This window comes from Natator depressus, chromosome 9 (assembly GCF_965152275.1).
Source record: "Natator depressus isolate rNatDep1 chromosome 9, rNatDep2.hap1, whole genome shotgun sequence".
Lineage (NCBI taxonomy): Eukaryota > Metazoa > Chordata > Testudines > Cheloniidae > Natator > Natator depressus.
In genome coordinates this window covers 16,443,906-16,471,017 of record NC_134242.1, presented here as the reverse complement: position 1 = coordinate 16,471,017, position 27,112 = coordinate 16,443,906, and the positions used below count along the sequence as shown (strand labels likewise).

Below are 27,112 nucleotides of genomic sequence, written 5' to 3'. Positions count from 1 at the left end.
ATAGGTCATGTAAAGAATATCAGCATGTTTCTTAAAGACTGCGTTACTCTCCCCTTTCCAAAATAGCATTGTCCACTTTCATGCTGTGGATGTAATACTGAAACATGAACTTGTCTTTGCTTGTTGTGCACTTTTCAGTTGTAAGCTGGTTGTTGGGCACTGGAGAAAAATAAGTTGCATAGCAGGTGCTTGCCAGGGAAATACAATCACAACTTGTGTGTGGAATTCAGCTTTCAAAATGGTCTAGTTTACTTCTGATTTAAATGATGTTCTTATAACATGCTTAGGATCGAAAGCCTGCGTCTGCTTGCATGAATTCGCTCATTCAATTAAAATGATTGGCAATCAGAATTTCCTCATTGACCACCATTCTGGGTCCATTCCCCTAAACTGGATCCTCATCTCAGAAAGTTTTATTTGTGCTTTTCAGGTGCTTCAGTTTTACAGAGTAGAGCATTCAAGTTTCAGCTATCTTATTAAAGCCCAGGAATGGAGCTCTGCATATGTGCCACTTAAGCTGAGCTCAGTGTGTGTGTTTTTCAGGGAGGAGTAAGAACTACATTGTCTTAAACATAGTGCTAAAAGCTTTTAAGCATTTTGTCATTCCAAATCCATGGCAGTTTATAAAGTATTTTTTGGCTGCCTAATCATTGTTTATGAGGAATGTCTCTTTCTGTAGTGGGTCTATTTAACGTATATAGAAGCAAGTTTTCAGTCTTAGGGTCTTTCCTTAAGGTTATTGGATGCCCAAATAGCCATGGCAGCAAAAAACACCCTATCCATATGTCACTGACCAGAGGATTGTGCTCCAATCTATTGGACAGAAATCTGGACATGGCAATCAGAGCTGTTGCTTTCAAAATCCTGAAAAAACACTACTTTTTTCCTTTTTTGTTGTTTTTTCCTCGGGAAAATAAAAGGCTTTACGAAGTGAAACCCAAAATGCTATGACTTAATGCCATACATTTATTCATTAAAGGTAAAAATGCTCACACTTTCTGAAACAAAACATAGTTCCCAGTCTATTAACTAGTTAGATCTGCCACTCTGCTGTATCAGCCCTTGGATACCAGTACTTTTCTATTTACTTGTTCAAGCAGTAGGCTGTTAGTGTCACCCAAATCGAGACAAATGTGCTAAAAGCACACTCTGTTGCGGAACTGGCTGGAGAACAGTGCAGGTCTTTTTAAAACAGTCAAAATTCTGAATTCAGTGGTGGTGTGGTCAGGAACGTCGCGTCTACGATTTCCCACCATTTTGATGCAACCAATTGTGATACATCACTTCTGCAAACAAAGGTTTGGGATAGGAATCTGGAGTCTGTTTTAAATGCTAAAAAAAAAAAAAAGAAAAACTCGTTACTTTCCCTCAGCCATACTTCAACATCTTCTGCCTGTCCTGGGCTTAACCTCTGACCTTCATTGTTGGGATCAGTCATGTTGGCTAGTAATAGGAACAGAAGCTTCTCTGAATTGTGTTTTGTCTGTCATTTTGTGGTTTTTAGCTCTTTAGGTTAGATGAAGCCAGATTTCCACTGACACTGCAATTGCTTTAAATTGTTTTAGATCTATGTGGTGCCTTGCATGCCATGGGAAAGCACTGCAATCCATTATACCTTAAACACACATTTCTGACTGGTAATTAAGATAGTGTTGCCTAAAACATGATTTGGTTTTTTAATGCATTCAACATAGTGTTTTTGTAACTTAAACATCTAGTGTTTTAGAAAGGGAATATTTAATTTCATTCTTTGACCATTATTAGAAAACAGTGACAGGTGCAATGAAGACAGAGCTTTTCTTAGTGCACTGTACACTCTGCATACAGATCTATTTTTATAGAAGAAATGCATGTAATCTGCATACAAAGCACTATATAAGTCTAGTAACTTATTTTGGTATGGGTCACTACACAGAGTATAGCTGTTTTATATAGTAAACAGAAGGAATTTTTAGCAAATGGTATAAAACTTCCCCTCTGTTTTCTTTTCCTTTCCCTTTTTTAGGAAGGATTAAGGCCTGGAGACACAACCAGCACTTTCTGTGGAACTCCCAACTATATTGCTCCTGAGATTTTGCGAGGAGAAGATTATGGTAATTTGATTTATTTCAGTGCTGCACCATAAAATACTTGAGCTGTAATGCATTTCTGTTAACTTCCTTGTAGAATGATTTGTGGAAGAAAATAAGAATCACCATACTAGATCAGACCCATGGTCCAGCATCTTGTTTCCAGCAGTGGTCGGCACTAGATGTTTCACAGGAAGGGGCAAGATATCTCATTTTAGGCAGACGTGGAATAGTCTCCGCGCTCTTTCCCACTCCCCGTTAGCTAGTGGTTTAATCCCTTATAATTAGCATTAAACCCTGAAGCATGAGGTTTTAATATCTTCCACAGTTTATTAACATTAGCTATTATAACTCTGGATTGTTATCCATATAAATGTCCAGTTAGTCCCTTTTTCAATCTTGTTAACTTCTTGGCCTCAATGACGTTCTGGGACAGAATTCCATGGTTTAGTTATGCATTTTGTGAGGGGAAGGGGGGAATTCCGTTTTGAATTTGCTACCCTTTAATTTCATAGAATGTTCTCTTGTGTCATGAGACAAGGAACAGAAACTCCTAATCTCCCTTCTCTATACTATTCATTATGTATTTTCGTCATGTCTCGTCTTATTCATCTTCCTTCTAAGGTAAAGAATCATTCTTTTCGGGGTCCGAGATAAATTTGCCTCTCTCCTGTCTCAGTGGTAAAGCATTTGTTAGCTTAGAACTTGATCATTTGCTCCCTTTTTCACTGTAGCTCTCTCTTATAAACCTAAGTATTGGGTCACAGATACTATCAAGTAAACAGGTACTAAAGCATTTTAAAATGCTTTATCCATATAAACGTAAGTAAAATGTATCTAGTGACCTGTAATAGCTACTAAAATTTATACAAACACAGTATGTACAAGTTCTATTGTAGGTGTAACACTTTTCTTTTTCTTGCAGGATTAACTTGGCCACTTTTATAGTTATACAAATGCAAAAGGGTATTTTGCTAGTCGCAGACATTTTTGGAACATTGCATTACTTGCATCTTATGTTTTTGGCAAAAGCCTGAGGCTCACCCTATAACCTATCACAGTTGCCTTCCTTCCAGAAGAGGGAGATGGCTTAGTATTGTCTTGTTAGGTATGCTTAATTTTCAGTGACACAAGGCCCTTCCTCTTTTCTGCCAGATTCTCCCCAGGCTAAGCAGGCTATCTTTATAGCAGTCCCAGCCTTGAGGAGAATCAAGATACTAGAACTGTTAATTGATCCCTGTCTTCAGCAGTGAACAATAGAATATGTGATGTCACCTACCTAAATAACCATTGTTGTTTATTGCAGTGTTTGACACAAATATCTGTGTAACCTTCCACCAAAAAATGCTGTTAATACACAGCTGAGACTGAGTTTTTTATTCCCCCTCAAATACTAAAATTACTACTTAAAGTTGAGAACCTAATCTTTAAGGTTCCAGCACCAACCTTTTAAGTCTCCATTCCTTCTCCTTCCCGAGTACTGCCTTCCATCCTGCACATAATGAACCAGAGGACTTCTGTTGCCATTGTCACGCCCACCTTAAATGTACAGTAGTCTTTAGGTCATAACTTAACCATTGCATGCCTTTCTGACTATCAAGACGTCCAATTATTCATTTGTAAAATATATCTTGTTCTTCATATAGTTAGCATTGATACTTATTAAAATTAAGTCCTCCCTGATAAAAATAGTGCTTATTCTGATTTTTTTTAAATCCTAGGCTTCAGTGTTGACTGGTGGGCATTAGGTGTACTTATGTTTGAAATGATGGCTGGCAGATCCCCATTTGATATTGTTGGAAGCTCCGATAACCCCGATCAGAACACAGAAGATTATCTCTTTCAAGGTGAGTAGTGGTGAGGTTTTAATGTACAATAGATTCTGCTTATTGGCAATCCTTTGGCTGACAGCAAAAAGTTACCATTATCTGGCAGTTGCCAAAAAGCAAAAGTTAGGTTTGTAGGGCTGCAGCTGGAAGCACTGGAAAGTGCCTTACCTAGCTGCAGCCCTGCAAATCTATCTGTGGGGAGGATGGGTGCAGCTCAGATGCCAGGGCCCTCCCTGAGGAGGGAAAACTGTGGCCAGGGCAGCAGTGGGGGTGCTAGAGGACCACTGAACTGCACAGTACCTATCTCCACTGCTGTCCTGCCGACAGCCTCCTCTCCCAGTCCGCAGCACTGGGTCTCTAGCAGGGTTTCCCCCATTGGGTGTGGATGCAGGCGTCTCTGCCCCTTACCTCCTGTGCAGTCCCTGGGCACAAGCAGGTTTGTGGGACTGCAGCCACGAAAGGAAGCGCTGGTACATGGCAGCACCAGCTACACACAGGTTTTGGGGTTGCAGCCAGGAAAGGCATTGTCCAGTGTTTCCTTCCTGGCTGCAGCCCCACAAACCTGCCTGTGGCTATGCCCCACCCCCACCCCCCCCAAAAAAAAAGTTCAGTAAGTGGCTTGCCATTGCCAGTATCCTTAATGTTAGTTAATGGGATGGGATTGGTTCCTGACAAAATGTTGCTGTTAACAGGAAGTTGTTTATATTAGCGTTGCTATTAAGCGGCATCCACTTTATTTAGCGGTTTTTGTTGTCTCTACAAAACATTGTTTTACAAAGAAAAGAAACTTTAACCATACGAAGTTCTGATGTCTTAAATTCTCGATTCTTCTAGTCATTTTGGAAAAACAAATCCGTATTCCACGATCCCTTTCTGTTAAAGCAGCAAGTGTTCTAAAAAGTTTTCTTAACAAGGTAAGATCTAAAGCCCTATATTTGGACTAAGGTTTTTCAAGAGCTCCCATTGTCAGCTTACACTTACGAGGATATAACTGAACTTAAAACTGCCCCTGAGCTGAAGCTCTGCAGACAAGGTCTGAGCCTGTTCTAAAACAGAATTCTTAATAGATGGAACTGACCTACGTTTGGCTGCTTTTTTTTTTTTTAACTGTTTAAAAAACCTGAAACTTTGCAAATATTCAGACCTAATGGGTAAACCACAAAATAAAAGACCTAGAAATGCACAGAATAGGCATATTAACCAGGCATTGAGGAAACAGATACTTTTACCATAATTTTTGAAACATCACTTCTGAAATTCTGTGGTACTTATGGTCTGCTAGATCATAATCCATTCTGAATGATTGGAAGTAGGTGGACTTGATGCGTGTGGAATTTTGCATTGAAACAGTATGGCCAGAATATTTCAGAAGGGAACTTCTGAGAGATCACTTAAGACTTCTTATTTCAGAACAAAATGTCTCCCCCCATGTTAGTTAATGAAGGTCTTGAATGCAAGTTTCTGGGCTTGACAAACTTCACTTTCAAATGTGATGACAAAGACCATGTCATTTAATGTCTTTGATATTTAAAAATAAATTTGCTTGGAAAATTGACATGAACTGGCGGCAAATGCTTATCAACTTTTTCAATAAGTTAAACTTGTGTTACAGCAGTGGTCACCAACTGGTCGATCGCGATCAACAGGTTGATCCTAGAGGATCTCTCAGTCGATCGCGCTCTCTGGTGGCGCAGTGTGGCTGCCACTAAGGCAGACTCCCTGCCTACCCCAACCCCATGCCGCTCCTAGGAGCGGCCAGCGCAGTCCGGGGGCAGGGGTCTCCCTCTGCATGCTGCTCCTGCTTGCAAGCACTGCCCCCGCAGTGCTCATTGGCTGGGAGAGCTGCGGGGGGCAGTGCTTGCAGAGAGGGGCAGTGTGCAGAGCCATGTGTCCCCTGCCCCCTCCCCTCTAGGGGCTGCAGAGGCACGTTGGGCCCCTTCCAGGAGAGGCATGGGGCAGGGGTAGACAGGGAGCCTACCTTAGCCTCGCTGCGCCCACTGCCGACCAGGAGCCACTGGAGATAAGTGTTACCCGGCAGGAGGCCGCACACCAATCCCCATCCCTGAACCCCTCCCAGAGCCAGCACCCCAAGCCCCCTCCTGCACCCCAGCCCTGAGCCCCTCCCGGAGCCAGCACCCTAAGCCCCAGCCCTGACCCCCCTCCCAGAGCCCACACCCCCTCTTGCACCCCAATACACTGCCCCAGCCCGGAGCTCTCTCCTGCACCCAAACTCCCTCTTAGAGCTTTCACGCTTCACCCTTTTCTGCACCCCAACCGTTTGCCCCAGGTTCAACTTGGGGTCTTCTAATGGGGTTGCCTGGGATTGTCAGACGTTCTCCACCTATGAAAATTCCCATATTAAATCCAGTTGTGACCTGGTCAGTATAGGTCTCAAGCATGCAATATATTTTGATATTTGCACATCTTAACTAAAAGGGGGGGGCATATAACCAAATACAGAAGCTTGTAACTGAATTACAGCGTATATTAGGCAATTCTTCCTGTTTCTGAAGGCAGAGTAAAACAGTTGCAGATTTAAATTTGAGAATAGGGCACCTTTGGCCAGTGCGTTAGCCTAATACACTTGCAGCTTTGACATTAGTGTGTCTTATGAAATCTACAATGAGTAACTTTAGCCTTTTATGCTCGAGGTCACATATTCTCCAAATAATTTTTCACTTTGAAACATTTTCGTTTTTCCATAGGATCCAAAGGAACGTTTAGGCTGCCATCCTCAAACAGGATTTGCAGATATTCAGGGACATCCATTCTTCCGCAATGTTGATTGGGATCTGGTATGTAAACACTGATGGGTTTGTTTCTTCTGTTATGTGCAGTATAACTCTGAAAGTTTGTCTTAACTGAAAGTTAAAGGGATACCTAATTTTTTTAACTGTTTTAAACTATACTGTGAAGAGAGGACGTAGATTCCATTAACCCTTTTACACACTAATCATATTAATTTATTTAATTTGCTGGAATATTTGTAAGAAACATGAGAAATTTAAGTAATGTTTTCAGAACTCAGTCCTTTTTTAAACATAAATATAATCTGTCTGATAGGCTGTTACTCATACATACTTTAAATTATTTCTAGATGGAACAAAAACAGGTGGTTCCTCCATTTAAACCAAATATATCAGGTGAATTTGGTCTGGATAACTTTGATTCCCAGTTCACTAATGAACCTGTCCAGCTCACTCCAGATGATGAGTAAGTAACTCAAACTTAACAAAACCTTTTTAAAAAAAGTTAGTAAATTATAATGGTGCAAGATCAGTTTGATTGGCTTCATAAAAGATGTACCTACAGGGTTTTTATTGCAGTCTGCTGCTAGGGTGTGGGAACTTCCATTCAGTGTGGTTCTCTCTAGACTTGGAAAAAGTGAACCGAATTTTACACCAAGGCATCATTACAAAAACTTTGGGAGTGAAAAAGATGCTCTCAAAGTGTTTAAAATTTTTATGGAGACAGTCAATGAGTGCTCTTTTGGAGGTGGAGGCTTGAGGGTATCCTCTTCAAAGAGACCTTTTGCTAACACAAGCACAGGTGTTGATTTTTCAGTGTACTGGGGCTTGCTCGACCCTTAGCTCTGCTCCAGACCCTGCCCCCACTCCACCCCTTCTTCCAAGGCCCTGCCCCCTCCCCCAGCACGTCTCTCCCTCGCTCCTCCCCATCCCTCCCAAAACCTCCTGCACGCTGTGAAACAGCTGATTGTGGTGGGGAGGGAGTGGGAGGCACTGATCAGCAGGACCTGCTGGCAGGTGGCAAACACTGAGGGGGCAGGGAGGGAGCTGACAGGGGGGCTGCTCAGCACCCACTGTTTTTCCCCCGGGGGTGCTTTAATCCCGGAGCACCCTCTGAGTTGGTGCTTATGAACACATGCCATATTTGCAGTCTGGTAGATCTTTAACCAAGATTTGGGGGTTTTAATTTCATCATTTGATTTCTTGGGACGCTGCAGTCTTAAGGGTACATCTACGCTACCCGCCGGATTGGCAGGTAGCAATCAATCTATTGGATTGATTTATCAAGTCTAGTGTAGATGCGATAAATCGATCCCCGATTGCTCTGCCGTAGACTCCTGTACTCCACCCTTAGTAATCAGCCTAAACCAGACTGCTCTCTTTATTTTAGGAGCTTGAGGGCTTTCTATAGTATTTAATGAAATAACTTTGGAACATTATGCATGAGTAACTTGTAAGCACTACCAGCCGATAAAAATGTTCCATACCCTCACTTATTGTAAATAAGTATCTTGCTTGAGATAGTTGAGTGAAGATACACTGAGAGGAGTAGTAACTAATTTCTTAATTTTTTGAAGACACCATCCAATCTAGAAAGGTTAAACCTAACAGACCTGTAGAGAGTGCTGTGCCAGGAGGACCTAAGGACAGGAGAAGCCAAGTCAGCTCTCATAAATGGAGCCAGCCTCGTACCTCTGTATGCAGTAAAGAAAAGGAGGACTTGTGGCACCTTGGAGACTAACAAATTTATTTGAGCATAAGCTTTTGAGAGCTACAGCTCACTTCATCGGATGGATTCAGTGGAAAATCTCCCCACTGTATTTTCCACTGAATGCATCCGATGAAGTGAGCTGTAGCTCTCAAAAGCTTATGCTCAAATTGGTTGGTCTCTAAGGTGCCACAAGTCCTCCTTTCCTTTTTGTGGATACAGACTAACACAGCTGCTAGTCTGAAATCTGTATGGAGTGTTCAGCCCCCACCTCTCTTTGGTAAAGAGCAGAGACAGCAGCAGCCATTGGGAGGGCAGAATGTGGTATGAAGCCAGAAGTCTCTTTGTGTTTAGAGGCTGGCAGAGAAATAAGTTTGTGTGAGGATTTTGCTGCACTGAGATGGAGTGGCTGGGCCTACTTTGGTGCCTGGATGAAGACCAGAACAGGGCTGTTGCCTGTTCTCTTTGCACCTGTTCGTTGCTTGCTTCCCTGCAACTTCTTGACTCCTGTTCCTCAGAGGACTACAGAAGAAAGCCCTCCTTAGGGTTCTAAAGTTTAAGACCAACTCTTTATGGTTTAGTTTCCTCATCCTTTTTATACAACTTTGATACTCTTAGTTGAGTAATATTGCAAGTAGCAATTTTGTGTTAACTCAAGATACTAACTAGTTTTTATTTTAACAGTGATATTGTGAAGAAGATTGACCAATCTGAATTTGAAGGCTTCGAATATATTAATCCTCTTTTGATGTCAGCTGAGGAATGTGTCTGATCTTTCGTTTCTGGACTGTGCCATATATTGCACCTATCACTTGTTTTCTGCATGGATAAACAAAATGCCATTTGGTTGCACTTGCATCAAATGAAAAACATTTTACCCTTGCCACCAGCTGTGGAGTCAGATTTTTAATCTTGGTTGTTACAACTTGCTATCATGCTGAACTTAGTGTTAGGCTGCAGAAATTTTTTGAAATGTTAATCTTCCAACAATCTTGCCAAAGTCTAATTTTAATATAGAAGCAGCCATTGGTTGCTAACTCTCAGCTAGTGATTTTTCTGTTTAAACGGCTGTAAGTAATGTAGCTGTCTGCTTAAGGAAAAATCTTCTTACTGCGTTAAGAGCATGTGTTGCATTAGGGCACATAACGAAACAGCATTAAAAGCCATTAATACTTGCATTTTAACAGCAAGACTGATAAGACTTTAGCCCTGGTAACTTCTAAAGCCTCTCTCCAACCTTGTTATGTACACTGATCTTTTCAGGTTTACAGCTGAAGCTGTAGTGTTGCCCCCATACACTCAAATGACAATAGGACAGCAGTTCTTTAAAATGGGTAGAGTGAAGGAGAGTGGCTGCTTTCTTGGACTAGGGAACATTGATTCTGTTCCAAGAGAAGATTATGCTTGTGTAATTGAATGAATAGATTCCACTCCTGAGCTACTTCTGATTGATAACTGGGGGTAACTCTCTCTCTCTCTCTCTCTCTCTCTCACACACACACTTTGCTATGTGAAAAGTGAGTGCCTTTCCAAGCCTCTCCCTTTCAGCAAGGGCTGTAAGTGATGTAAAGTGTCAGTTTAAATGAGTGGAACTCACTTCATACTTTTTTTTTTTAAAGGAAAAAATCTGCATAGAGAATTCTTTTTAGCAGAAATTGGCAGCTAATATTCAAGAATGTAGGACCTCATGTTATTTATTCCTTAAGTTTTGGTAGATCTGAAATGGTTATATTATAGCTACAGCCTAGCTAAGGAGAAGACAGTAAAATTAACAATCTTATTGCCATGCTGTTGGAAAAGCGTTCACTCTTCCCAGTGGAAAAAAGAGTGCATGTTTTTTATTCATGTAACCCAGTATCTGAAAAGTGGAAGGGCTAGCCACAGTGACTCCTGAACTTTTTTGGTGTTTTTCAATTATGAATAAGCTCTTCCAAATCTTAGGTGTCCACAATGGACTTAAACTAACTGGCAGAAAAATTGGAATAAATGGAAATAATTTAAACAAGAAGTGACTTGACTGGAAGTGTGATTCTTATAAATGTCCTTATGGATACCTAAATATTCAAACTTTTTTTTTTTTTTTGAATCTTTGAGGGATATATTGGCTGAAGAGATGCCAAATATATTTTATGCTTGGTTTTAAAACATTTTTAAGTAAAAGGGATATTAAGAGACAGTCAAATCTATATAAATTCTCCTATAAAAGGCTTAAGCTAAACTGCTAAGTTTAGTAAAAGCAGAGTTAATAGAACACTATTCTGAAAACACAACATACCTTAGGGCTTGTCTACACTGTGCTGGCAAAGCACATCGGGGTGGGATTTGTAGAGTGCACTAATATTCTGTACTGTGTACACCCTGCTGGTGTGCTCTAAAAGGTACCTAGTTTGCATTGATGTAGTTGCAAGCGCCATGTAGACAAGCCTTTAGCAAGAGTTACCTAAGGTTAATGAGCTTCCCCTCTGCTGCTGTTTTCCCTTGAAAGCTATAGTGCATTGACACTATAATTTCAGTCTTGGTGATGTGAATTACCTTCATTTGTACACTTAAACTGTTTCATACACTGACTTAGTAGCTTTAATAAGAGAGGTTGACACTACTTGGTTCATGCCCATAGTACAGTACCTAGCTCACTTTTGTTTACAAGATACATTGTAAGACTAATCTTTTAAAAAATTTATTAGGCTACATTTTCAAAACTGACAAGCTGTTTTGGGTGCCTCAACTTTTGGGAAGTACTGAGCCTGGCCCCCCTAGTCTCATGAAAATAATGCTCCTGTAAGATGTCTCAAGTTGGGCCCTTAAAATCAGAAGCTGCTCTTTAGGCTTTAATCTATTTAAATCTTAAAGGTTTTTTTCCACTACACAAGTTAAATTTGGGATAATCTTGAAGTATTTAGCCTTTGACTTGTAAAGTCGTCATCTGTATAGAAGTCTGGAATATGTTGGTATTAAACTCGGAGGCTGCTATCCATGAGGAATGGACTGGACTCTGTACAGTGACTCAAATTCATAGGATATTCAGTGGAAAACAGTTTCATATAGGAAGTGCATTTTCAGATTTTCATCATGCACATAAAGATGAATGGAATTCTCACTTTGAAGTTTTTGTGCTTCATGCAAAAACTTTTTTTATAGATAATGTTACAGAAGTTACGCATTTTTTATTTATGTATTTTAACCTTAAGATCTGCCTTCTGTTTTAGTATCAACTTAGTTAACAAAAAAAGTGATAAATATTTTAAACTGTCACTGCAAGTCTATTTTTTACTTTCTCTTCTAAACTCTAAGTGCCATGACATTAACTGTTAATTTTTTTAAGTTGTTAAATGTGTAGAGGCTGTCTTAGCATATTCAGCAGGGAAATCAGGCATGGACAGTCAAGTACAGTAGGTTATTATATCTTGTAAAGATAAACTGTCTACATCAGGATCATGTGTTTATGTGGAGTAACCTCATTTCTGTATACAAATTGGACTCTGGGTGCTCTTCTAGTTGAATACTGTTGCTACTGTATTTTTCTGCTTCACCTAGAACACTGTTGTGAACATTATACTGTGTAATCATTTCCTGTATTTGTGCACACTTTTTTTTACTTGTCTTTAAATAAAACATTTATATTAGGGCTCTGAATATTGTATTAACACCAGTATAACACACTCAGGGGATGATGGATAGTTTCATGTAACTGGATTGTATGCTGTAGTTGGAACCTCTATAGTTTTATCCAAGTCTCTTCTGCAAGCAGTCCCACAGCACACTGACTTGCATTTCATAATTATGTAGCCATAGACCTTCACCCAGGGAAGTCCTGAAATAGTGACTCAACAAAAGAATCAGGTTTGTGTGCAAGAGAAAGGAGCAAGGCTTAGGAGTACTTAGTGATGCTAGCCAGTGACTGAGTGGCTAGCATATATGACAGGTTTGGGGATAAAATTGAGTTTACAGTGCTATTTCAAATCAGAAAGAATGGGATAATTTTTAGCTGTTATATGGAGATCATGTTGCAAATGTAACCAAACAATTTGATTAGTGCTGTTTACAAAAATATTACATTAAAAGATATTATGGCAAGGATATTGTGTTTTTATGAGTGCCAGATCATACTCAGTTCAGCCCAATTGTGTGCTTGGGTACATCCAAGGGCCCCAACAAACAGGTTCCATTCTGCTACCAGAAAAACATCTTTTTCTGGTTTCTATGTGGACTGTGTTGCAGTAACACCCTTGGAAAATTTTACTTCTCCCTAGGTGAGTGCTGCAGCCACCTCCTACACTACCTAACTGCCTCCACTAAACATCATAAAAGCAAAAAGCATTCTTTCTCACCAGGAAAGCATCTCATTCTCAAGGTAAGTCTAACTGGCTTCTCCTAACCTGTGAGGCCAAAACATAGTCCAAGCCTATGTCCCCCCTGCCTTCAGAACCTGTCACTTTCCAATATTTGAAGCTGAGCGTTGATGTTAGAGCATTCCCCTGGAGTTTTTAAAGGACTCAAAAGACACTTGCCCTCCTTGTGTGATCCTATGATTGATTAGGGTGTGAGGCTGTCAACCTGTGTCTTATGACCACCACACCCTTCCCATGTTAAATGGAAGGGGGGATCTGCAGGGGTCCTATTGTAGGAAAAAGTTGAGAACCATTGCTCTTGAATTTCTTTCTAGGTGTGATTTTTGAGTTGCAGTGACATCAGCTAGGATAGGTGAAACCACAGATTTTCTTGCAAAATTGTATTAACTATATTTTGCCATGACACATACTGGTACTGAGAACTAATGCAAGTACCAAAAAAACCCCTCCATGTTTCAAATTGATCAATTCCTCCTGTCCTTGTATCCCATCATGAAATAAAAGGATATACATAGGTATCTAAACTCAGGCTTCAGTCATTTTGCTAAAAATAACTTACTGTATATGATTCACATTGATACAACTTGACATTTTCTCCTTCACAGGTTTTTTTTAAACAGTCTCTTCTTAGACTGTCAAGCAGCTAACACGATTTTATATGTACATTGTAACATTCTAGTTACTATAATTTATCAAATCTTTAAATTGGGTGAGATTGTTACATTGCCTTCTGGGGATGGCTTGGGAAGAATATCAGGTTGTACATTGGAAATAGGCACAACAGACAACAAGTAATGCAACTGTTCCAGATTTCTATTCTGGTGGACTTGTGAAGATTTGTGCATGGTATGTGTCCTCAGAATAGTCTATCTTCTGCATAGAAATATTGGCTGTGCTTTTCCCACAGATGAGGAAATTGATCTAAATGACTTGTAAAGGAACAACAAGCTTCTGCTTATTTTTGCAGTGTCTAGAAAGAAAATTCACCAAGTTTTGTTCACTTTAGAAATTCCCATGGACTATTCTTGAATACTCCTGTGGCTGATGTAAGATTGACATCAAGTGCCAGCACTACTAATTAAAACTCATGGAATAATGAATGAAAGCTCTCTGAGCTCAACACCTATTCTTCAATTCAGGGCTGCATGTTCCTGCACACATTTGAGATCTCTAAGAGCCCTCCACCAAGAAAGACAGACAAGACTTGACCTTCCTCATATTTCAAAGGGGAAGAAAGACACTTAGAACAATCTTTTGGGGGACACTATCAATTATTTAATAAGCACTTGATACACAACTATTCCTAAAAGATCTGATCCTGCATGCTGCTGAGCACCCTAAACTCTGATGTCAGCGGAAGCTTGCCTCTAGGAGCTTTGCACCACTTCACAGGATTAGGCCAGGAGTGGGGCCTACAACCGTGTTACACAAGTCAAGTGCTGTAGATGTTACTGCAATATTTATAAGATTACATCTTAAACATTACTAAAGGAACTGTTTTAGCTTTAACTTGTCAGAAAAAAGGACATGCTAACAAATACTTGCTTGACTAGAAAATGCATATTTTTGTCCTTTATCTCTGTGTTCAATTAAATTTTATTTTGGCAATTTCAGAGATTATGTATCAGGAAACATTAGCAAATGCTAAATTTCTCTGTAGAAAACTCCCTTTGTTCACAAATGTGCCACTTGAATGGAATCTGATTCAGAAAACAGTGTGACAAGATTTTTTTACACATTTAGCAGTTTGACAAACAGTTTTAGTATGTGTGTTAACCAGCTCACCTGAAAGATTCTTTTATTTTAAGTCTTAGTACAACATTAATTGACATGTCACTTTGCAGGCAGTAATTTGGAATGAAATTTTTCACTTACGCATTAGAAATGCAGATCAGTTGTCTCACTCTCTCCCCTTCTTAGTGTGTGGGTGAGCGGTATCGCCCACCAGAGACTACATTAAAGAATGTTAAAGGTGACCTGTAATGGGTTTTTTAAAAAGTGTACTTTTTTTACTTTATTATATCGAAGGCTTACATTTTTGTGGGTGTGCTCTGCTTATTTTTATTTTAGAAATATTAGGAACGTCATCTCTTGTCTTCATGACTTTTGTAGGACGTCTTGGATGTCTTAGACATGGATCCGTTATCCCACTTCAACTGAAAAATAAACACCCCTTTCAGGCTATATCAATACATCATATAATATAGAAAAAATCCTATTTATGTATTGCCTTTAAAGGTCTCCCATAAAGACATAAGTTGAGGCTGCTTTAGACTTAAACATATCAGTATTTTGAATACCTGAGGGTGTCTGGTTTTGCATTGCACTGTAAGACTGCCTTAAATATGAGTTTCCTTAGTATCCTAAGAAATTAATTTTAGTTTATGCACAAAGAGGTTAGTAGTAAAAACACAATTCTCCTTTTTTTAAAACGCAACTTGTGAACAAGAACTGTAGGCAAATGTCTTTATGTAACACCATTTGTGCCAAAACACTTTACACACTTTTATATGTACAGGAATTAATTTACAGAAAAATGGGATGGCCAGGCATCCAAGTGAACTGTACAATAGGACAGGAGGCTAGAAAAGTTTTGGACAAGGATAGCAACTCTTACAAATTCATGAAAACTAATGTCCAGGCAGGACAGTTCCCATCCTCAATATCCTTCAGGTTCGGGCCCAAAGATGGGTAGATCCAAAATATTTCTATTTGCTATAATCCATTGCTAGGGCCCTGAATCCCTACGTATTACATGAACACACAGTATTAGTACTATTCCAAATTTCCCTTCATAGAACTAATTAGTGTCCTAGCCACAAGAATTTGCTTAATGAAGGGGAAAAGAAAAAAAATCTAAATGGGGATGATCTCCATCTTTTAAAAATGCTTTGACATCATTGGAATCTTTGTAAGTGAAACGTGGTAGAAGTTGTATTTCAGTGATTTTCTTTCTCTGCCACTTTTTCTGAATTCTATTTCTTTCACTCTCCTTTTCTTTTGTCAGCTCACATTCACTTCACTTAGGAAGGAAGAATCATGTACACAACTACAAGATGGGGAATAAGTGGCTAGGTGGTAATACTGGGATATGGGGCTTATGTTGGATCACAAATTGAATGAGTCAATGTAATACAGCTGTGGAAAAGATATTAATATTGGGTGTATTAACAGCTGTATGTAAGGAATGGGAGATAGTTGTCCTCTTCTAGTCAGCACTGGTGAGGCCACAGCTAGAGTATTTTGTCCAATTCTGGGCACCACGCTTTAGGAAAGATGTGTCCAGAGGAGGGCATGTGGGGAACACGCAGGTTCACATGGAGAATTGCAAATGGAATTTTTGTTTGGTTTGGTTTGCAAGTACATCTCATTGACTTTTGGTTTTGACTGATACTTGAAGAAGGGGTAATATGACCTACAGCCAGCAGGGAAGCACCAGTTCAGTTCAGACATTCTGGTTCCATACTTGCTTGGCTTCCAATGTTGCTGGAATAGTCCTGCAGTGCATTCACATTGGCAAATCCAAATAATTTCAATTTGCTATGCCTTCTATTTCTGTTATCTAATATTAAAAATCCTTCCCTGCCCCCTTCACAGGAAGAAAAAAATATGTGTTTAAACAAGCTCCAACATTTTGCTATATTAATTAAATTGTCTCTTTGGGCAATGATAGATTCAACATTTCTTTGAGACTACTTTAAGCCCTGGCATTTTCAATTATGCTAGTTTTTCAGCCTGCAGCAAAACAGTATCACTCAGGCCTGTGTATATATGCCCTTCCCGTACTGGCGCCTGTACCGAGCAATTTATTTCTACAGCACCTCCTGCTTTCCCAAGGAAACAGTCCAAGAGAGGTACAGCTTCACATAGTGTAGGTGAAAGTAGATAGGGGTATATCAGTCTATTGTGCGTATACTTACATCTGCTTGTGTTCTTCCACCACAATTGTAGATTTTTCCAGTGTTGGGCACATGGTATATGGTTCAGTCTATAGCCCTGGTGAGATCTTCCATGGTGCACAATTCCTCCAGGAGCTGGCAGACCAACGGAGTTCCATGGTTTGTGTTTCACTGCTAACGTGTCTGGATTGTTGGAATAGCTCCACTTCTGCATATTGGCTTTTTGACCTGCCAACTGTTATTCAGAGGTGATTTAAACATCTCCAGGTCGACCAATCCCTCTCCTCACATGCAGGAAGGCATTCTGCAACATCACCGTGCATTTTAACATCCTCGCTGAGTATTTTGAGACATGTGCACTACATTTCCAGTTGTGTAGGTGTCGGTTACGTTTTAAGCAGTTCTGTTGCAGCAAGGAAGCTTTTCCGTGATTTCAGGTTGCTAATCAGGTGGATGAACAAAGGGGAAGAAGTTTAAAGAGACAAAAAATGAGTGTATTCAGTGGCTGTGTTCTGCACTAAAGGAGATAAGAGGTTTTGGTAAGTTTTCTTCTTTTCTCTGACACACATGGAATGGAAGGAATTCACCCCACGAAAAGGGGTAACTCTTTTTGGAAGCATTCAAATGTTTGTGGAATGAATCTGTTTCAAACATGGACAGTTGGATGCACATAATATTCAATAATTTGGAGGCTTAAATCCTTCAGCAAAGTTAAGGCTTTGTTTTGGCACCTCTTTAACCATAACTTGTTAGCAAGTTAAAAAAGTATGGATTGGATGAATGGACTATAAGGTGGATAGAAAGCTGGTAGATTGTCGAGGTCAATGGGTAGCGATCAACAGCTCAATGTCTAGTTGACAGCCGGTATCAAGAAGAGTGCCACAGGGGTCAGTCCTGGGGCCGGTTTTGTTCAACATCTTTATTAATGATCTGGATGATGGGATAGATTGCACCCTCAGCAAGTTCACGGATGACACAAAGATGAGGGGAGAGAGAGTTACGCTGGAGGGTAGGGATAGGGTCCAGAGTGACCTAGACAAATTGGAGGACTGGGCCAAAAGAAATCTGATGAGGTTCAACAAGGACAAGTGCAGAGTCCTGCACTTAAGATGGAAGAGTCCCATGCACCGCTACAGGCTGGGGACTAACTGGCTACGCAGTAGTTCTGCAGAAAAGGACCTGGGGATTACAGTGGATGAGAAGCTGGATATGAGTCAGCAGTGTGCCCTTGTTGCCTAGAAGGCAAACGGCATATTGAGCCTCATTAGTAGGAGCATTGCCAGCAGATCAAGGGAAGTGATTATTCCCCTCTATTCAGCACTGGTGAGGCCACATCTGGAGTATGGCATCCAGTTTTGGGCCCCCTACTACCGAAAGGATGCGGACAAATTGGAGAGAGTCCAGCAGAGGGCAATGAAAATGATCAGGGGGCTGGGGCACATGACTTACGAGGAGAGGCTGAGGGAATTGGGCTTGTTTAGTCTATAGAAGAGAAGAGTGAGGGGGGATTTGATCGCAGCCTTCAACTACCTGAAGTGGGGTTCCAAAGAGGATGGAACTAGGCTGTTCTCAGTGGTGGCAGATGACAGAAGAAAGAGCAATAGTCTCAAGTTGCAGTGGGGGAGGTCTAGGTTGGATATTAGGAAACACTATTTCACTTGGAGGGTGGTGAAGCACTGGAATGGGTTACCTAGGGAGGTGTGGAATCTCCATCCTTCAAGGTTTTTAAGGCCCAGCTTGACAAAGCCCTGGATGGGATGTTTTAGTTGGTGTTGGTCCTGCTTTGAGCAGGGAGTTGAACTAGATGACCTCGTTATGGTCTCTTCCAACCCTAATCTTCTATGATTCTATAATAGGCCTACCTTTCTGCTGTCATAGGCCTGTACATTATGGTAAAAGTAAAATTATGATCCTATGTTGCTGTTGAAACATCTACCACTGAATAAAGGAATTGAGTTCATGCTCTGTTACAGATTCATGATTCCCTCATCTCTGTCAGAGCCCTTTAGTGATAGAAAGGTCAAGTGGTTTTCCTTTTCTCTAGGTTTCAAAAATAAATATCATTATTGGCTTTGTGATAGCAGAACTATTGTTCTACTTTCAGCAACAACTGTTTATACACAGTTATACTGAGCCCCTTTCTACTATTTAAACTTTCTGATATTTATTATTTTTATATTACAATTGCACCAAGGGGTTCCAATCAGCAGAGAGTCCCTCATTAGCTGCTGTAGAAACACAGTGTACCAGTCCCCATCTCAAAGATGTGACAATCTAATCATAAATCCATGGTGTGCCCCCACTTGAATAGTGTATCAAGTTCTGGTCACCCCATCTCAAAAAGGATATAGTGGAATTGGAAAAAGTTCAGAGAAGGGCAACAAAGCTGATCAAAGATACAGAATGGCTTCCATATGAGGAGACACTAAAAATATTAGGGCTGTTCAGTTTAGAAAAGAGACTAAGGTGGGGATCTGATAGAGGTCTATAAAATCATGACTGGTGTGGAAAAAGTGACTAGAGAAGTGTTATTTGCCCTTTCCTACAATACGATAAACAGGGGTCACCTGATGAAATTAACAGGCATTAGGTTTAATACAAACAAGAAGTAGTACTTTTTCCACACAAAGCACAATTAATCTGTGGAACTCATGCCCACAGGATGTTGTGACAGCCAAAAGTACAACTGGCTTCAAAACCAAACAAGATAAGTTCCTGAAGGATAGGCCCATCAATGCCTATTAGCCAAAATGGTCAGAGATGCAATTCCATGCTCAGGGTGACCCTAAACTGCTCACTGCCAGAAGCAAGGAGGGAAGAAAGGGGTGGATAACTCCAAATGCCCCGTTCTGTACATTCCCTCTGAAGCTCTGATACTAGCCACTGTTGGAGACAGGATACTTGGCTAGATGGACCTTTGTTCTGACCCAGTATGGCAGTTCTTACATTCTTAGGTTCTTAAGCTTAAGATCAGATGCAACAAGTGGGGTGTTTTAACACACAAAACTAGAGGAAGTGACAGCAATATACACATATTTGTGAACACACTAAGTGCACAATTCATAGGAATTTAAGTTGCCATGCAAGGTGGAACAGCTTCAACAGAAGATGGAGAGAGCCCCTCCCCAGAATACCTTATAGCCCCATAGTTAAGGCACTTATCTGGGAGTTAGGACACATGTATTCAAGTCCCTGCATAGAAGCATAGAGATTTGTACCTAGGTCTCCCACATCACAAACAAGTGTGCTAACCATTCAACTATTGGGTACAAGGAAAGTACCTTCTCCTCCTTGGCTGTGACTTAGGTAGCTAAAATGGCAGTTAGGTGCCTAAATCCCTTTGTGATTCCCTTGTAGAAGAAAGGGACAAATGGACCTGAAGGTTTATGAAAGGTTGGCATTATTGGTGGAGTAAAGGGGGTGGTTGACAATGTGATAAGATAGAGGGGCTACATATGGCAGGGTTAAACTGTGACGGGTCTTAACAGGGGAGTCAGTAATTTCCATGCTGCAGCCAAGGAAATCAAAATATTGTACAGTAGAACCTCAGAGTTATGAATTACCTCAGGAATGGAGGTTATTCATAACTCTGAACAAAACGTTATGGTGGTTCTTTCAAAAGTTTACAACAGAACATTGACTTAATACAGCTTTGAAACTTAACTGTGCAGAATAAAAATGCTACTTTTAAACATCTTAATGTAAATGAAACAAGCACAAAAACAGTTTCCTTAGCTTGTCAAATCTTTTTTTTAAACTTTCCCTTTTATCTAGTAGTTTACATTTAACACAGTACTGTACAGTATTTGCTTTTTTTTTTGGTCTCTGCGGCTGCCTAATTGCATGCTTCTAGTTCTAAATAAGGTGTGTGGTTGACTGGTCACCTGGTAACTCTGGTGTTTGTAACTCTGAGGTTCTATTGTACTAATTAACTGAACTTAAGCATGGAAACGTGGGAAGACACGCAACTAAATAATAGAGATTGCCTTCAGCTTGAACTGTCAAACTGGGGAGAGGCAATACTCTGTAGGGAGAGTAGCTTGGGCCCATTGCCCTGCACCTTGAGTAGTCATTTACACCAGTCCAAAGTTGATTGCCCACTGGCTGTACAACATTATTTTACTTTTCTGATTTGGTAGTGTTTACCAAATGATTACACAAGATACAGGGCAATGGCAAATTGGGCCCTGCCTCAAACTGCACAGAAGACCTGATTTTTATAAAGGAGAAGGCTATCCTTTAAGCAGATACTTCAAGCTCCCCTCATCCTGTGGAAACTTGTAATTCATGAGCCAGCTGAACATAGCTCCCTGGCAGGAAACCCACTATATCCAACCCCTCCATCGACAGGATAGGAGTGGGAGGCAACTCCTAAACTCATCTCCTGTCCCCAGAACTGACTGTAGTGTTTTTGGTGCCATTTTTTTGTCCTTCTCCCACATTGTAACTGATTTTAGTTCACTCTGAATACCCCACTAGGGGTATGGGTAGTATGACACATTTAGGATAAGTTAGTGAAATGTTTCTTTGGGGCAACCTCAAATTTTACTGCTTTATTGCATAGGAAAAGGTCTGTATTTCCAGGTTCCCATCCTACTGTTGCACATATGGAGCTGAGCTTCTTGTGTAGGGGTCTGTGCATAATTGCTAATATTTAAAAAAAACTTTAAGGGACAATATTCTAAAAAAGGTAAAGATCTGGGACTGCTAGTTTTCCAGCAACTGGTAGGGTTTTATGTGGATTCTGATTACCTGAATCACCTATCCAGGGCATTGCAAATAATAATTAATCGAACACTTATGTGGTAAGTATTATTATCCCATTTTACAGAGGAGGAAGGTGAGGGAGAAAAGTCAATGTCTGGTTTTTCAGAGGTGGATCTTCAAAACAGAGTTGTGGAGCTGTGTAAGCTTCTAGGCGGATGTTGTACAATGAAGTAGAGACAATAGATTTAGGGATGCTACTGTTTTTCCTTATTCTAACAAAGTTCCTTGTTCAGTGTTAGAAGAAAATGACTCTTGAATCTTTACTTTGTCATGTGACAGACCCCAAAGCCTGTATCTGCTTCTCCAGCAACTTGTATGCTGGCAAGTTATTAAACTGGTGGAAGAAAGGGAAGTTCTTTATAGGAGAAAGCTTTAAGGTCAACACTGAAAAGAGGGTGGTGTTATATATTTGGGACAGTGTGCCTGTGGGCCTCTCAATGGAAGGGGAGATGTTCTCGGGGGATAGAGGGCTTGGGTTGCTGGATCAGAGCAATTATAGGACTGGAAGGGACCTTGAAAGGTCTGCTAGTCCAGTCCCCTCCATTCATGGCAGGACTAAGTATTATCTAAACCAGGGGTGGCCAGCCTGAGAAGGAGCCAGAATTTACCAATGAACATTGCCAAAGAGCCACAGTAATATGCCAGCAGCGCCCCCATCCACTACCCCCCTCCAGCCCTGAGCGCCTTCCGCCCAGCAGCCCCGCCAATCAGCGCCTCCCACTCCCTCCCCACACCTCCAACCCACCACAATCAGCTGTTTTGCAGTGCGCAGGAGGCTCTGGGGTGGAGAGGGAGGAGCGAGGGCATGGCAGGCTCGGGGGAAGGGGTGGAGTGGTGGCAGGCCCTCAGGCAGAGCAGGGGGTTGAGCAATGAGCACCCCACAGCACACTGGAAAGTTAGCATCTGTAGCTCCAGCCTCGGAGTCATCGCCTATGCAAGGATCCGCATATTAACCTCTGAAGAGCAGCATGCAGCTCTGGAGCCACAGGTTGGCCATCCCAATCTAGACCCTAACAGGGGGTTGTCTAACCTGCTCTTAAAAATCTCCAATGATGGAGATTCCACAACCTCCCTAGGTAATTTATTCCAGTGCTTAACCACCCTGACAGGAAGTTTTTCCTAAACCTCTCTTACTGCAATTCCAGCCTATTGCTTCTTGTCCTATCCTCAGAGGTAAAAGAGAAGAATTTTTCTCCCTCCTCCTTCTAACAACCTTTTATGTACTTGAAAACTGCCCTTTCAGCTTGACTGTGAACTACAGATAACTACTCTCTGGGAATGGTTTTCCAACCAGTTATGCACCCACCTTATAGTAGCTCCATCAAGGTTGTATTTCCCTGGTTTGTTTATGAGGTCATGCAAGACAATATCAAAAGCCTTACTAAAGTCAAGATATATCACATCTACCACTTCCCCCAATCCACAAGGCTTGTTATCCTGCCAAAGAAAGCTATTAGGTTCATTTGACACTACTTTTTCTTTACAAATCCATGCTGTTACTTATCACCTTATTATCTCCTAGATGTCTGCAAATTGGTTGCTTAATTATTTGCTTCATTATCTTTCCAGGTACTGAAGTTAAGATGACTGATCTGTAATTCCCTGGGTTGTCCTTATTCCCCTTTTCATAGATTGGCACTATATTTGCCCTTTCCCAATCCTCTGGAATCTCACCCATCTTCCATGACTTTTTGAAGATAATTGCTAACGGCTCAGATATCTCCTCAGTCAGCTCCTTGAGTATTCTAGGATGTATTTCATCAGGCCCTGGTGACTTGAAAACATCTAACTTTGTTTAATGGCAGGTCTACACTACTGCTTATGTTGATATAACTTATGTCACTCAGAGGTGTGAAAAAGCCACCTCCCTGAGCAACGCAAGTTACAACAACCTAAGCGCTGTCCACACGAGTGCTATGTCGGCAGGAGATGCTCTCCTGCCGACATAGCTTCCAGCTCTTGCAGAGGTGCAGTAATTATGCTGACAGGAGGGCTCTCTCCCATCAGCGTAGAGCATCATCACCAGAAGCACTACAGCGGCGCAGCTGCATCAGTGCAGCTGTGCCAATGTAGCACTTCTAGTGTATACTATCCCTAAGTAATTTGTAAAGTATTCTTTCCCTATTTTCTGGCATTCATTAAATTATATGTCCAATTGCTACTAAAATTTTTTGTTTCAGTTTTCACCAAAAAGTCATTTGGCACTTCTGCCATTTCCACATTTTCTGTTATTGTTTCCCCCCCTCATTGAGTAATAGGCCTACCGTGTCCTTAGTCTTCCTCTTGCTTCTCATGTATTTGTAGAATATTTTCTTGTTACTTTTTATATCTCTAGCTAGTTTAATCCTGTTTTGTGCCTTACTCTTTCTAATTTTGTCCTTATGTACTTATTTGTTTATATTCATCTTTTGTAATTTGACCTAGTTTCCACTTTTTGTAAGATTCTCTTTTGAGAATCATTGAAGATCTCCTGGTTAAGCCAGGGTGGTCTCTTGCCATACTTCCTATCTTTCCTATAGTTTGCTCTTGTGCCCTTTTGTCTTTGAAAAACTGTGAACTCTTGAACTGTTTTTCCCCACAGACTTGCTTCCCAAGGAATCTTACCTACCAGTTTTCTATGTCTGCCTTCTTGAAATCCATTTTCTTTATTGTGCTGTTTTCCCTCCTACCAGTCCTTAGAACAGGGGTCGGCAACCTGCGGCACGCGTGCCAAAGGCGGCATGTAAGCCGATTTTTACTGGCACGCTTCTGCCAGTTGGGGTCCCGGCCACTGCCCCCGCCCAGCCCGCTGCCGGACTGGATGAACGGAACCCCAGCCAGCAGCGGGCTGAGCGGGGCCGGCAGCTGGGACCCCAGCTGGCAGGAGCCAGCGGACGGAACCCCAGATCGGTGGCAGGCTGAGCTGCTCAGTCCACCGCCGGTCTGGGGTTCTGTCCACCAGTGTAGTGTATTAAATTTCTCCCCATAGGAATGTGCTACTTGCGGAGCACCAGGACTGGCAGCCGTAAGTAGCACACCGTAAGTAGCACATTCCTAAGGGGAGAAATTTAATACAGTACACCGCGGTAGGGAAAGCTGCACCTCCCCAAACAGCCGGCCCACTTCTTGCCCCCTGACTGCCCCCCTCATAACCCCTGACCCATCCAACACCCCCCCCCCGGCTCCTTGTCCCCTGACCACCCCCTCCCAGGACCCCCTGCTCCCTGACTGCCTCCCTCAGAACCATCCACCCATCCAACCCCACCCCTCCTTGTCTCCTGACCACCCCCTCCCGGGCCCCCCTACCCCTAACCACCCCCCAGGACCCCACCCGCCATCCAAGCCCCCCTGCTCCCTGTCCCCTGACTGCCCCAACCCCTATCCACACCCCTGACCGGCCCCCCGGGACTCCCACGCCTATCCAACCACCCCTGTTCCCCATCCCCTTACCATGCTGCTCAGAGCATCAGGACTGGCCGCCGTAAGTAGTACACTGTAAGTAGCACGTTCCTATGGGGAGCAATTTAATACACTACACCTGGCCCCGCTCAGCCCGCTGATGGTCTAGAGTTCTCAAAATATGTTCTCTCACCCCTTATAAAAAATTACACTACAATTAGCTTAAAAACTTGAAAACTTAAAAACTTTGTATATTACAGTAATCATTAAAAAATGTATAACGTTAATAAATACATAGGTTTGATGAAACAAAGTAGTTGTAATTATGTGCTTAATTTGCCTGTGCTTAATTTGTGTTTTCGATGATTTACCGTCTAAAAAAAATCTTGCATGTCTCGCACCCCAGGTTAAGAACCACTGCACTAAACTGATAAGATCTGCATTTTAATTTAATTTTAAATGAAGCTTCTTAAACATTTTAAAAACCGTGTTTACTTTACATACAACAATAGTTTAGTTACATAACATAGACCTATAGAGGGAGACCTTCTAAAAACGTTAAAATGTATTACTGGCACATGAAACCTTAAATTAGAGTGAATAAATGAAGACTCCGTACACCACTTCTGAAAGGTTGCCGACCCCTGCCTTAGAATAATGAACTCATCATTTCATGATTACTTTTACCTAAGCTGCCTTCCACTTTCAAATTCTCACTTATTTGTTAAAATCAAATACAGAACAGCTTCTTCCTGAGTGGCTTTCTCTACCTTCTGAAATAAAAAATTGTCTCCAATACATTCCAAGAACTTGGTTGGATAATCTGTGCCCTGCAGTATTATTTTGCCAACAGCTGTCTACATAGTTGAAGTCCTCCATCACCGCCAAGTTCTGTGCTTTGGATGATTTTGTTAGTCATTTATAAAAAGCCTCATCCACCTCCTCTTCCTGGGTAGGTGGTCTGTAGTAGACCCCTACCATGACATCACCCTTACTTTTTACCTTTTATCCTTACCCAGAGACTTTCAACAAGTGTCTCCTATTTCCATCTCACCCTCAGTCCAAGTGTATACATTTTTTATATATAAGGCATCACCTCCTCTCTTTTTTACCCCGCCTATCCTTCCTGGGCAAGCTGTACCCTTCTATACCAAATATTCCAGTCATGTATATTATCCCACCAACTCTCTGGGACGTCAACTATGTCATTCATGTTTATTGACTAGCATGTCTAGTTCTTTCTGCTTATTCCCCATACTTCTTGCATTAGTATACAGACATCTAAGATACTGATTTGATTTCCCCTGCGTTCTCTCTTCTCTCCCTCTTATCCCTGCTGTAACAGCCCAGGCTCACCCTAGATTCCAGTCCTTCACCCAGGTCTCCATGTTTGTCTCACAATGGAAGAAAAGGGGAGCTGCATTGTATGTGTGGGGAAAGTAAGGAGGGGGTCATTTTGGTGGAGGGGAAGGATCTCTGTGAGGAGGGCCCTGGAAGGCCTTCTTGGGGGCTTGTTGCCATGGGCAGTGGGGAAGGAGATGGGCTTTGTTTAGGAGTCAGAGGGAAGGTATCTGGGTGGGGAGACTATGGTGAAGTAGAAATAGGCTCTCTGTGGGAAGGTGGACTCTCTGGAGGGAAACACCTGGGGGAAGGGACTCTCTGTGGGAGAAGGTCTCCCTTGGGGGTGCAGACAGAGCTCTTGCTGAGAGGTGGGATATCTGTGAGGTGAGTTTCTGGGTGGGGGAGGGTTGAGAGCGTCTCTGTGGGGTGAGGGGCCTCTAAGTGAGAGTAAAGCTGGCTGTGGGAGAAGGGGGTCTCTGTGGAGGTCAGGGCTCACTGGGCAGTGGGAGGCCTGGCGTGAGAAGAGGCTGGGGTCTCTGGGAGCGAAGGAGGAGGGGAGCAGAAGGCTACTGTGGGGGATAGATTCACTGTGTGGCAGGAACCCCTGAGAGACCCGTGAGGGATAAGGAGTCCCTGTGGGAGGCTGGGGGTTCCTCACAGTAGAGGTGGGGCCTCGGAGGGAGCATGGGGCTCTCTCATGGAAGGGGGAGGTCTCTGTGAAGGAGGGGGAGGGTGTCTGTGCGAGCGTGGGGGTCTCAGAAGGGGGTGTGGTCCCTGTGAGGGGTTGGGGGGTCCCTGTGAGATCGTGGGGATTTTTCTCACAAGGGGCGGGGTCTCTCAGCGGTGGGGGGGGGGGAATCCCCGTAGGAGCGTTGAGGGTACTCGCGAAAGGCGGCTGGGTCTCTATGGGGGGGAGGGGGGGAAGAGCTGAGGTCACTCACGGAAGTGGGGTGGGTCCCTGGAGGAGCGTAGGGTTCTCTCAGGGAAGGGCCCTGGGGGCGCGGCGCGCTCCCTGTGGGAACGTG

General features: G+C 42.1%; 1 protein-coding gene and 1 long non-coding RNA gene across 2 annotated transcripts in view; one reads left to right on the top strand and one right to left on the bottom strand.

Moving 5' to 3' along the window:
- Positions 1-12,423, top strand: part of PRKCI (protein kinase C iota) — a 44,541-nt gene extending 32,118 nt beyond the window's left edge. The window contains exons 13-18 of the mRNA XM_074963583.1: positions 2,006-2,093; positions 3,791-3,916; positions 4,733-4,812; positions 6,604-6,693; positions 6,996-7,111; positions 9,038-12,423. Coding sequence (XP_074819684.1) covers positions 2,006-2,093; positions 3,791-3,916; positions 4,733-4,812; positions 6,604-6,693; positions 6,996-7,111; positions 9,038-9,125 — 588 coding nt within the window. The 3' untranslated portion in view covers positions 9,126-12,423. The remainder of the gene's footprint in view (positions 1-2,005; positions 2,094-3,790; positions 3,917-4,732; positions 4,813-6,603; positions 6,694-6,995; positions 7,112-9,037) is intronic.
- LOC141993849 (uncharacterized) lies at positions 1,048-27,112 on the bottom strand. The gene is made up of 4 exons (XR_012640955.1): positions 27,029-27,112; positions 16,623-17,042; positions 14,737-14,858; positions 1,048-1,332 (listed from the first exon to the last, which is right to left on the bottom strand). It is a non-coding gene; the product is annotated as an uncharacterized LOC141993849 (long non-coding RNA).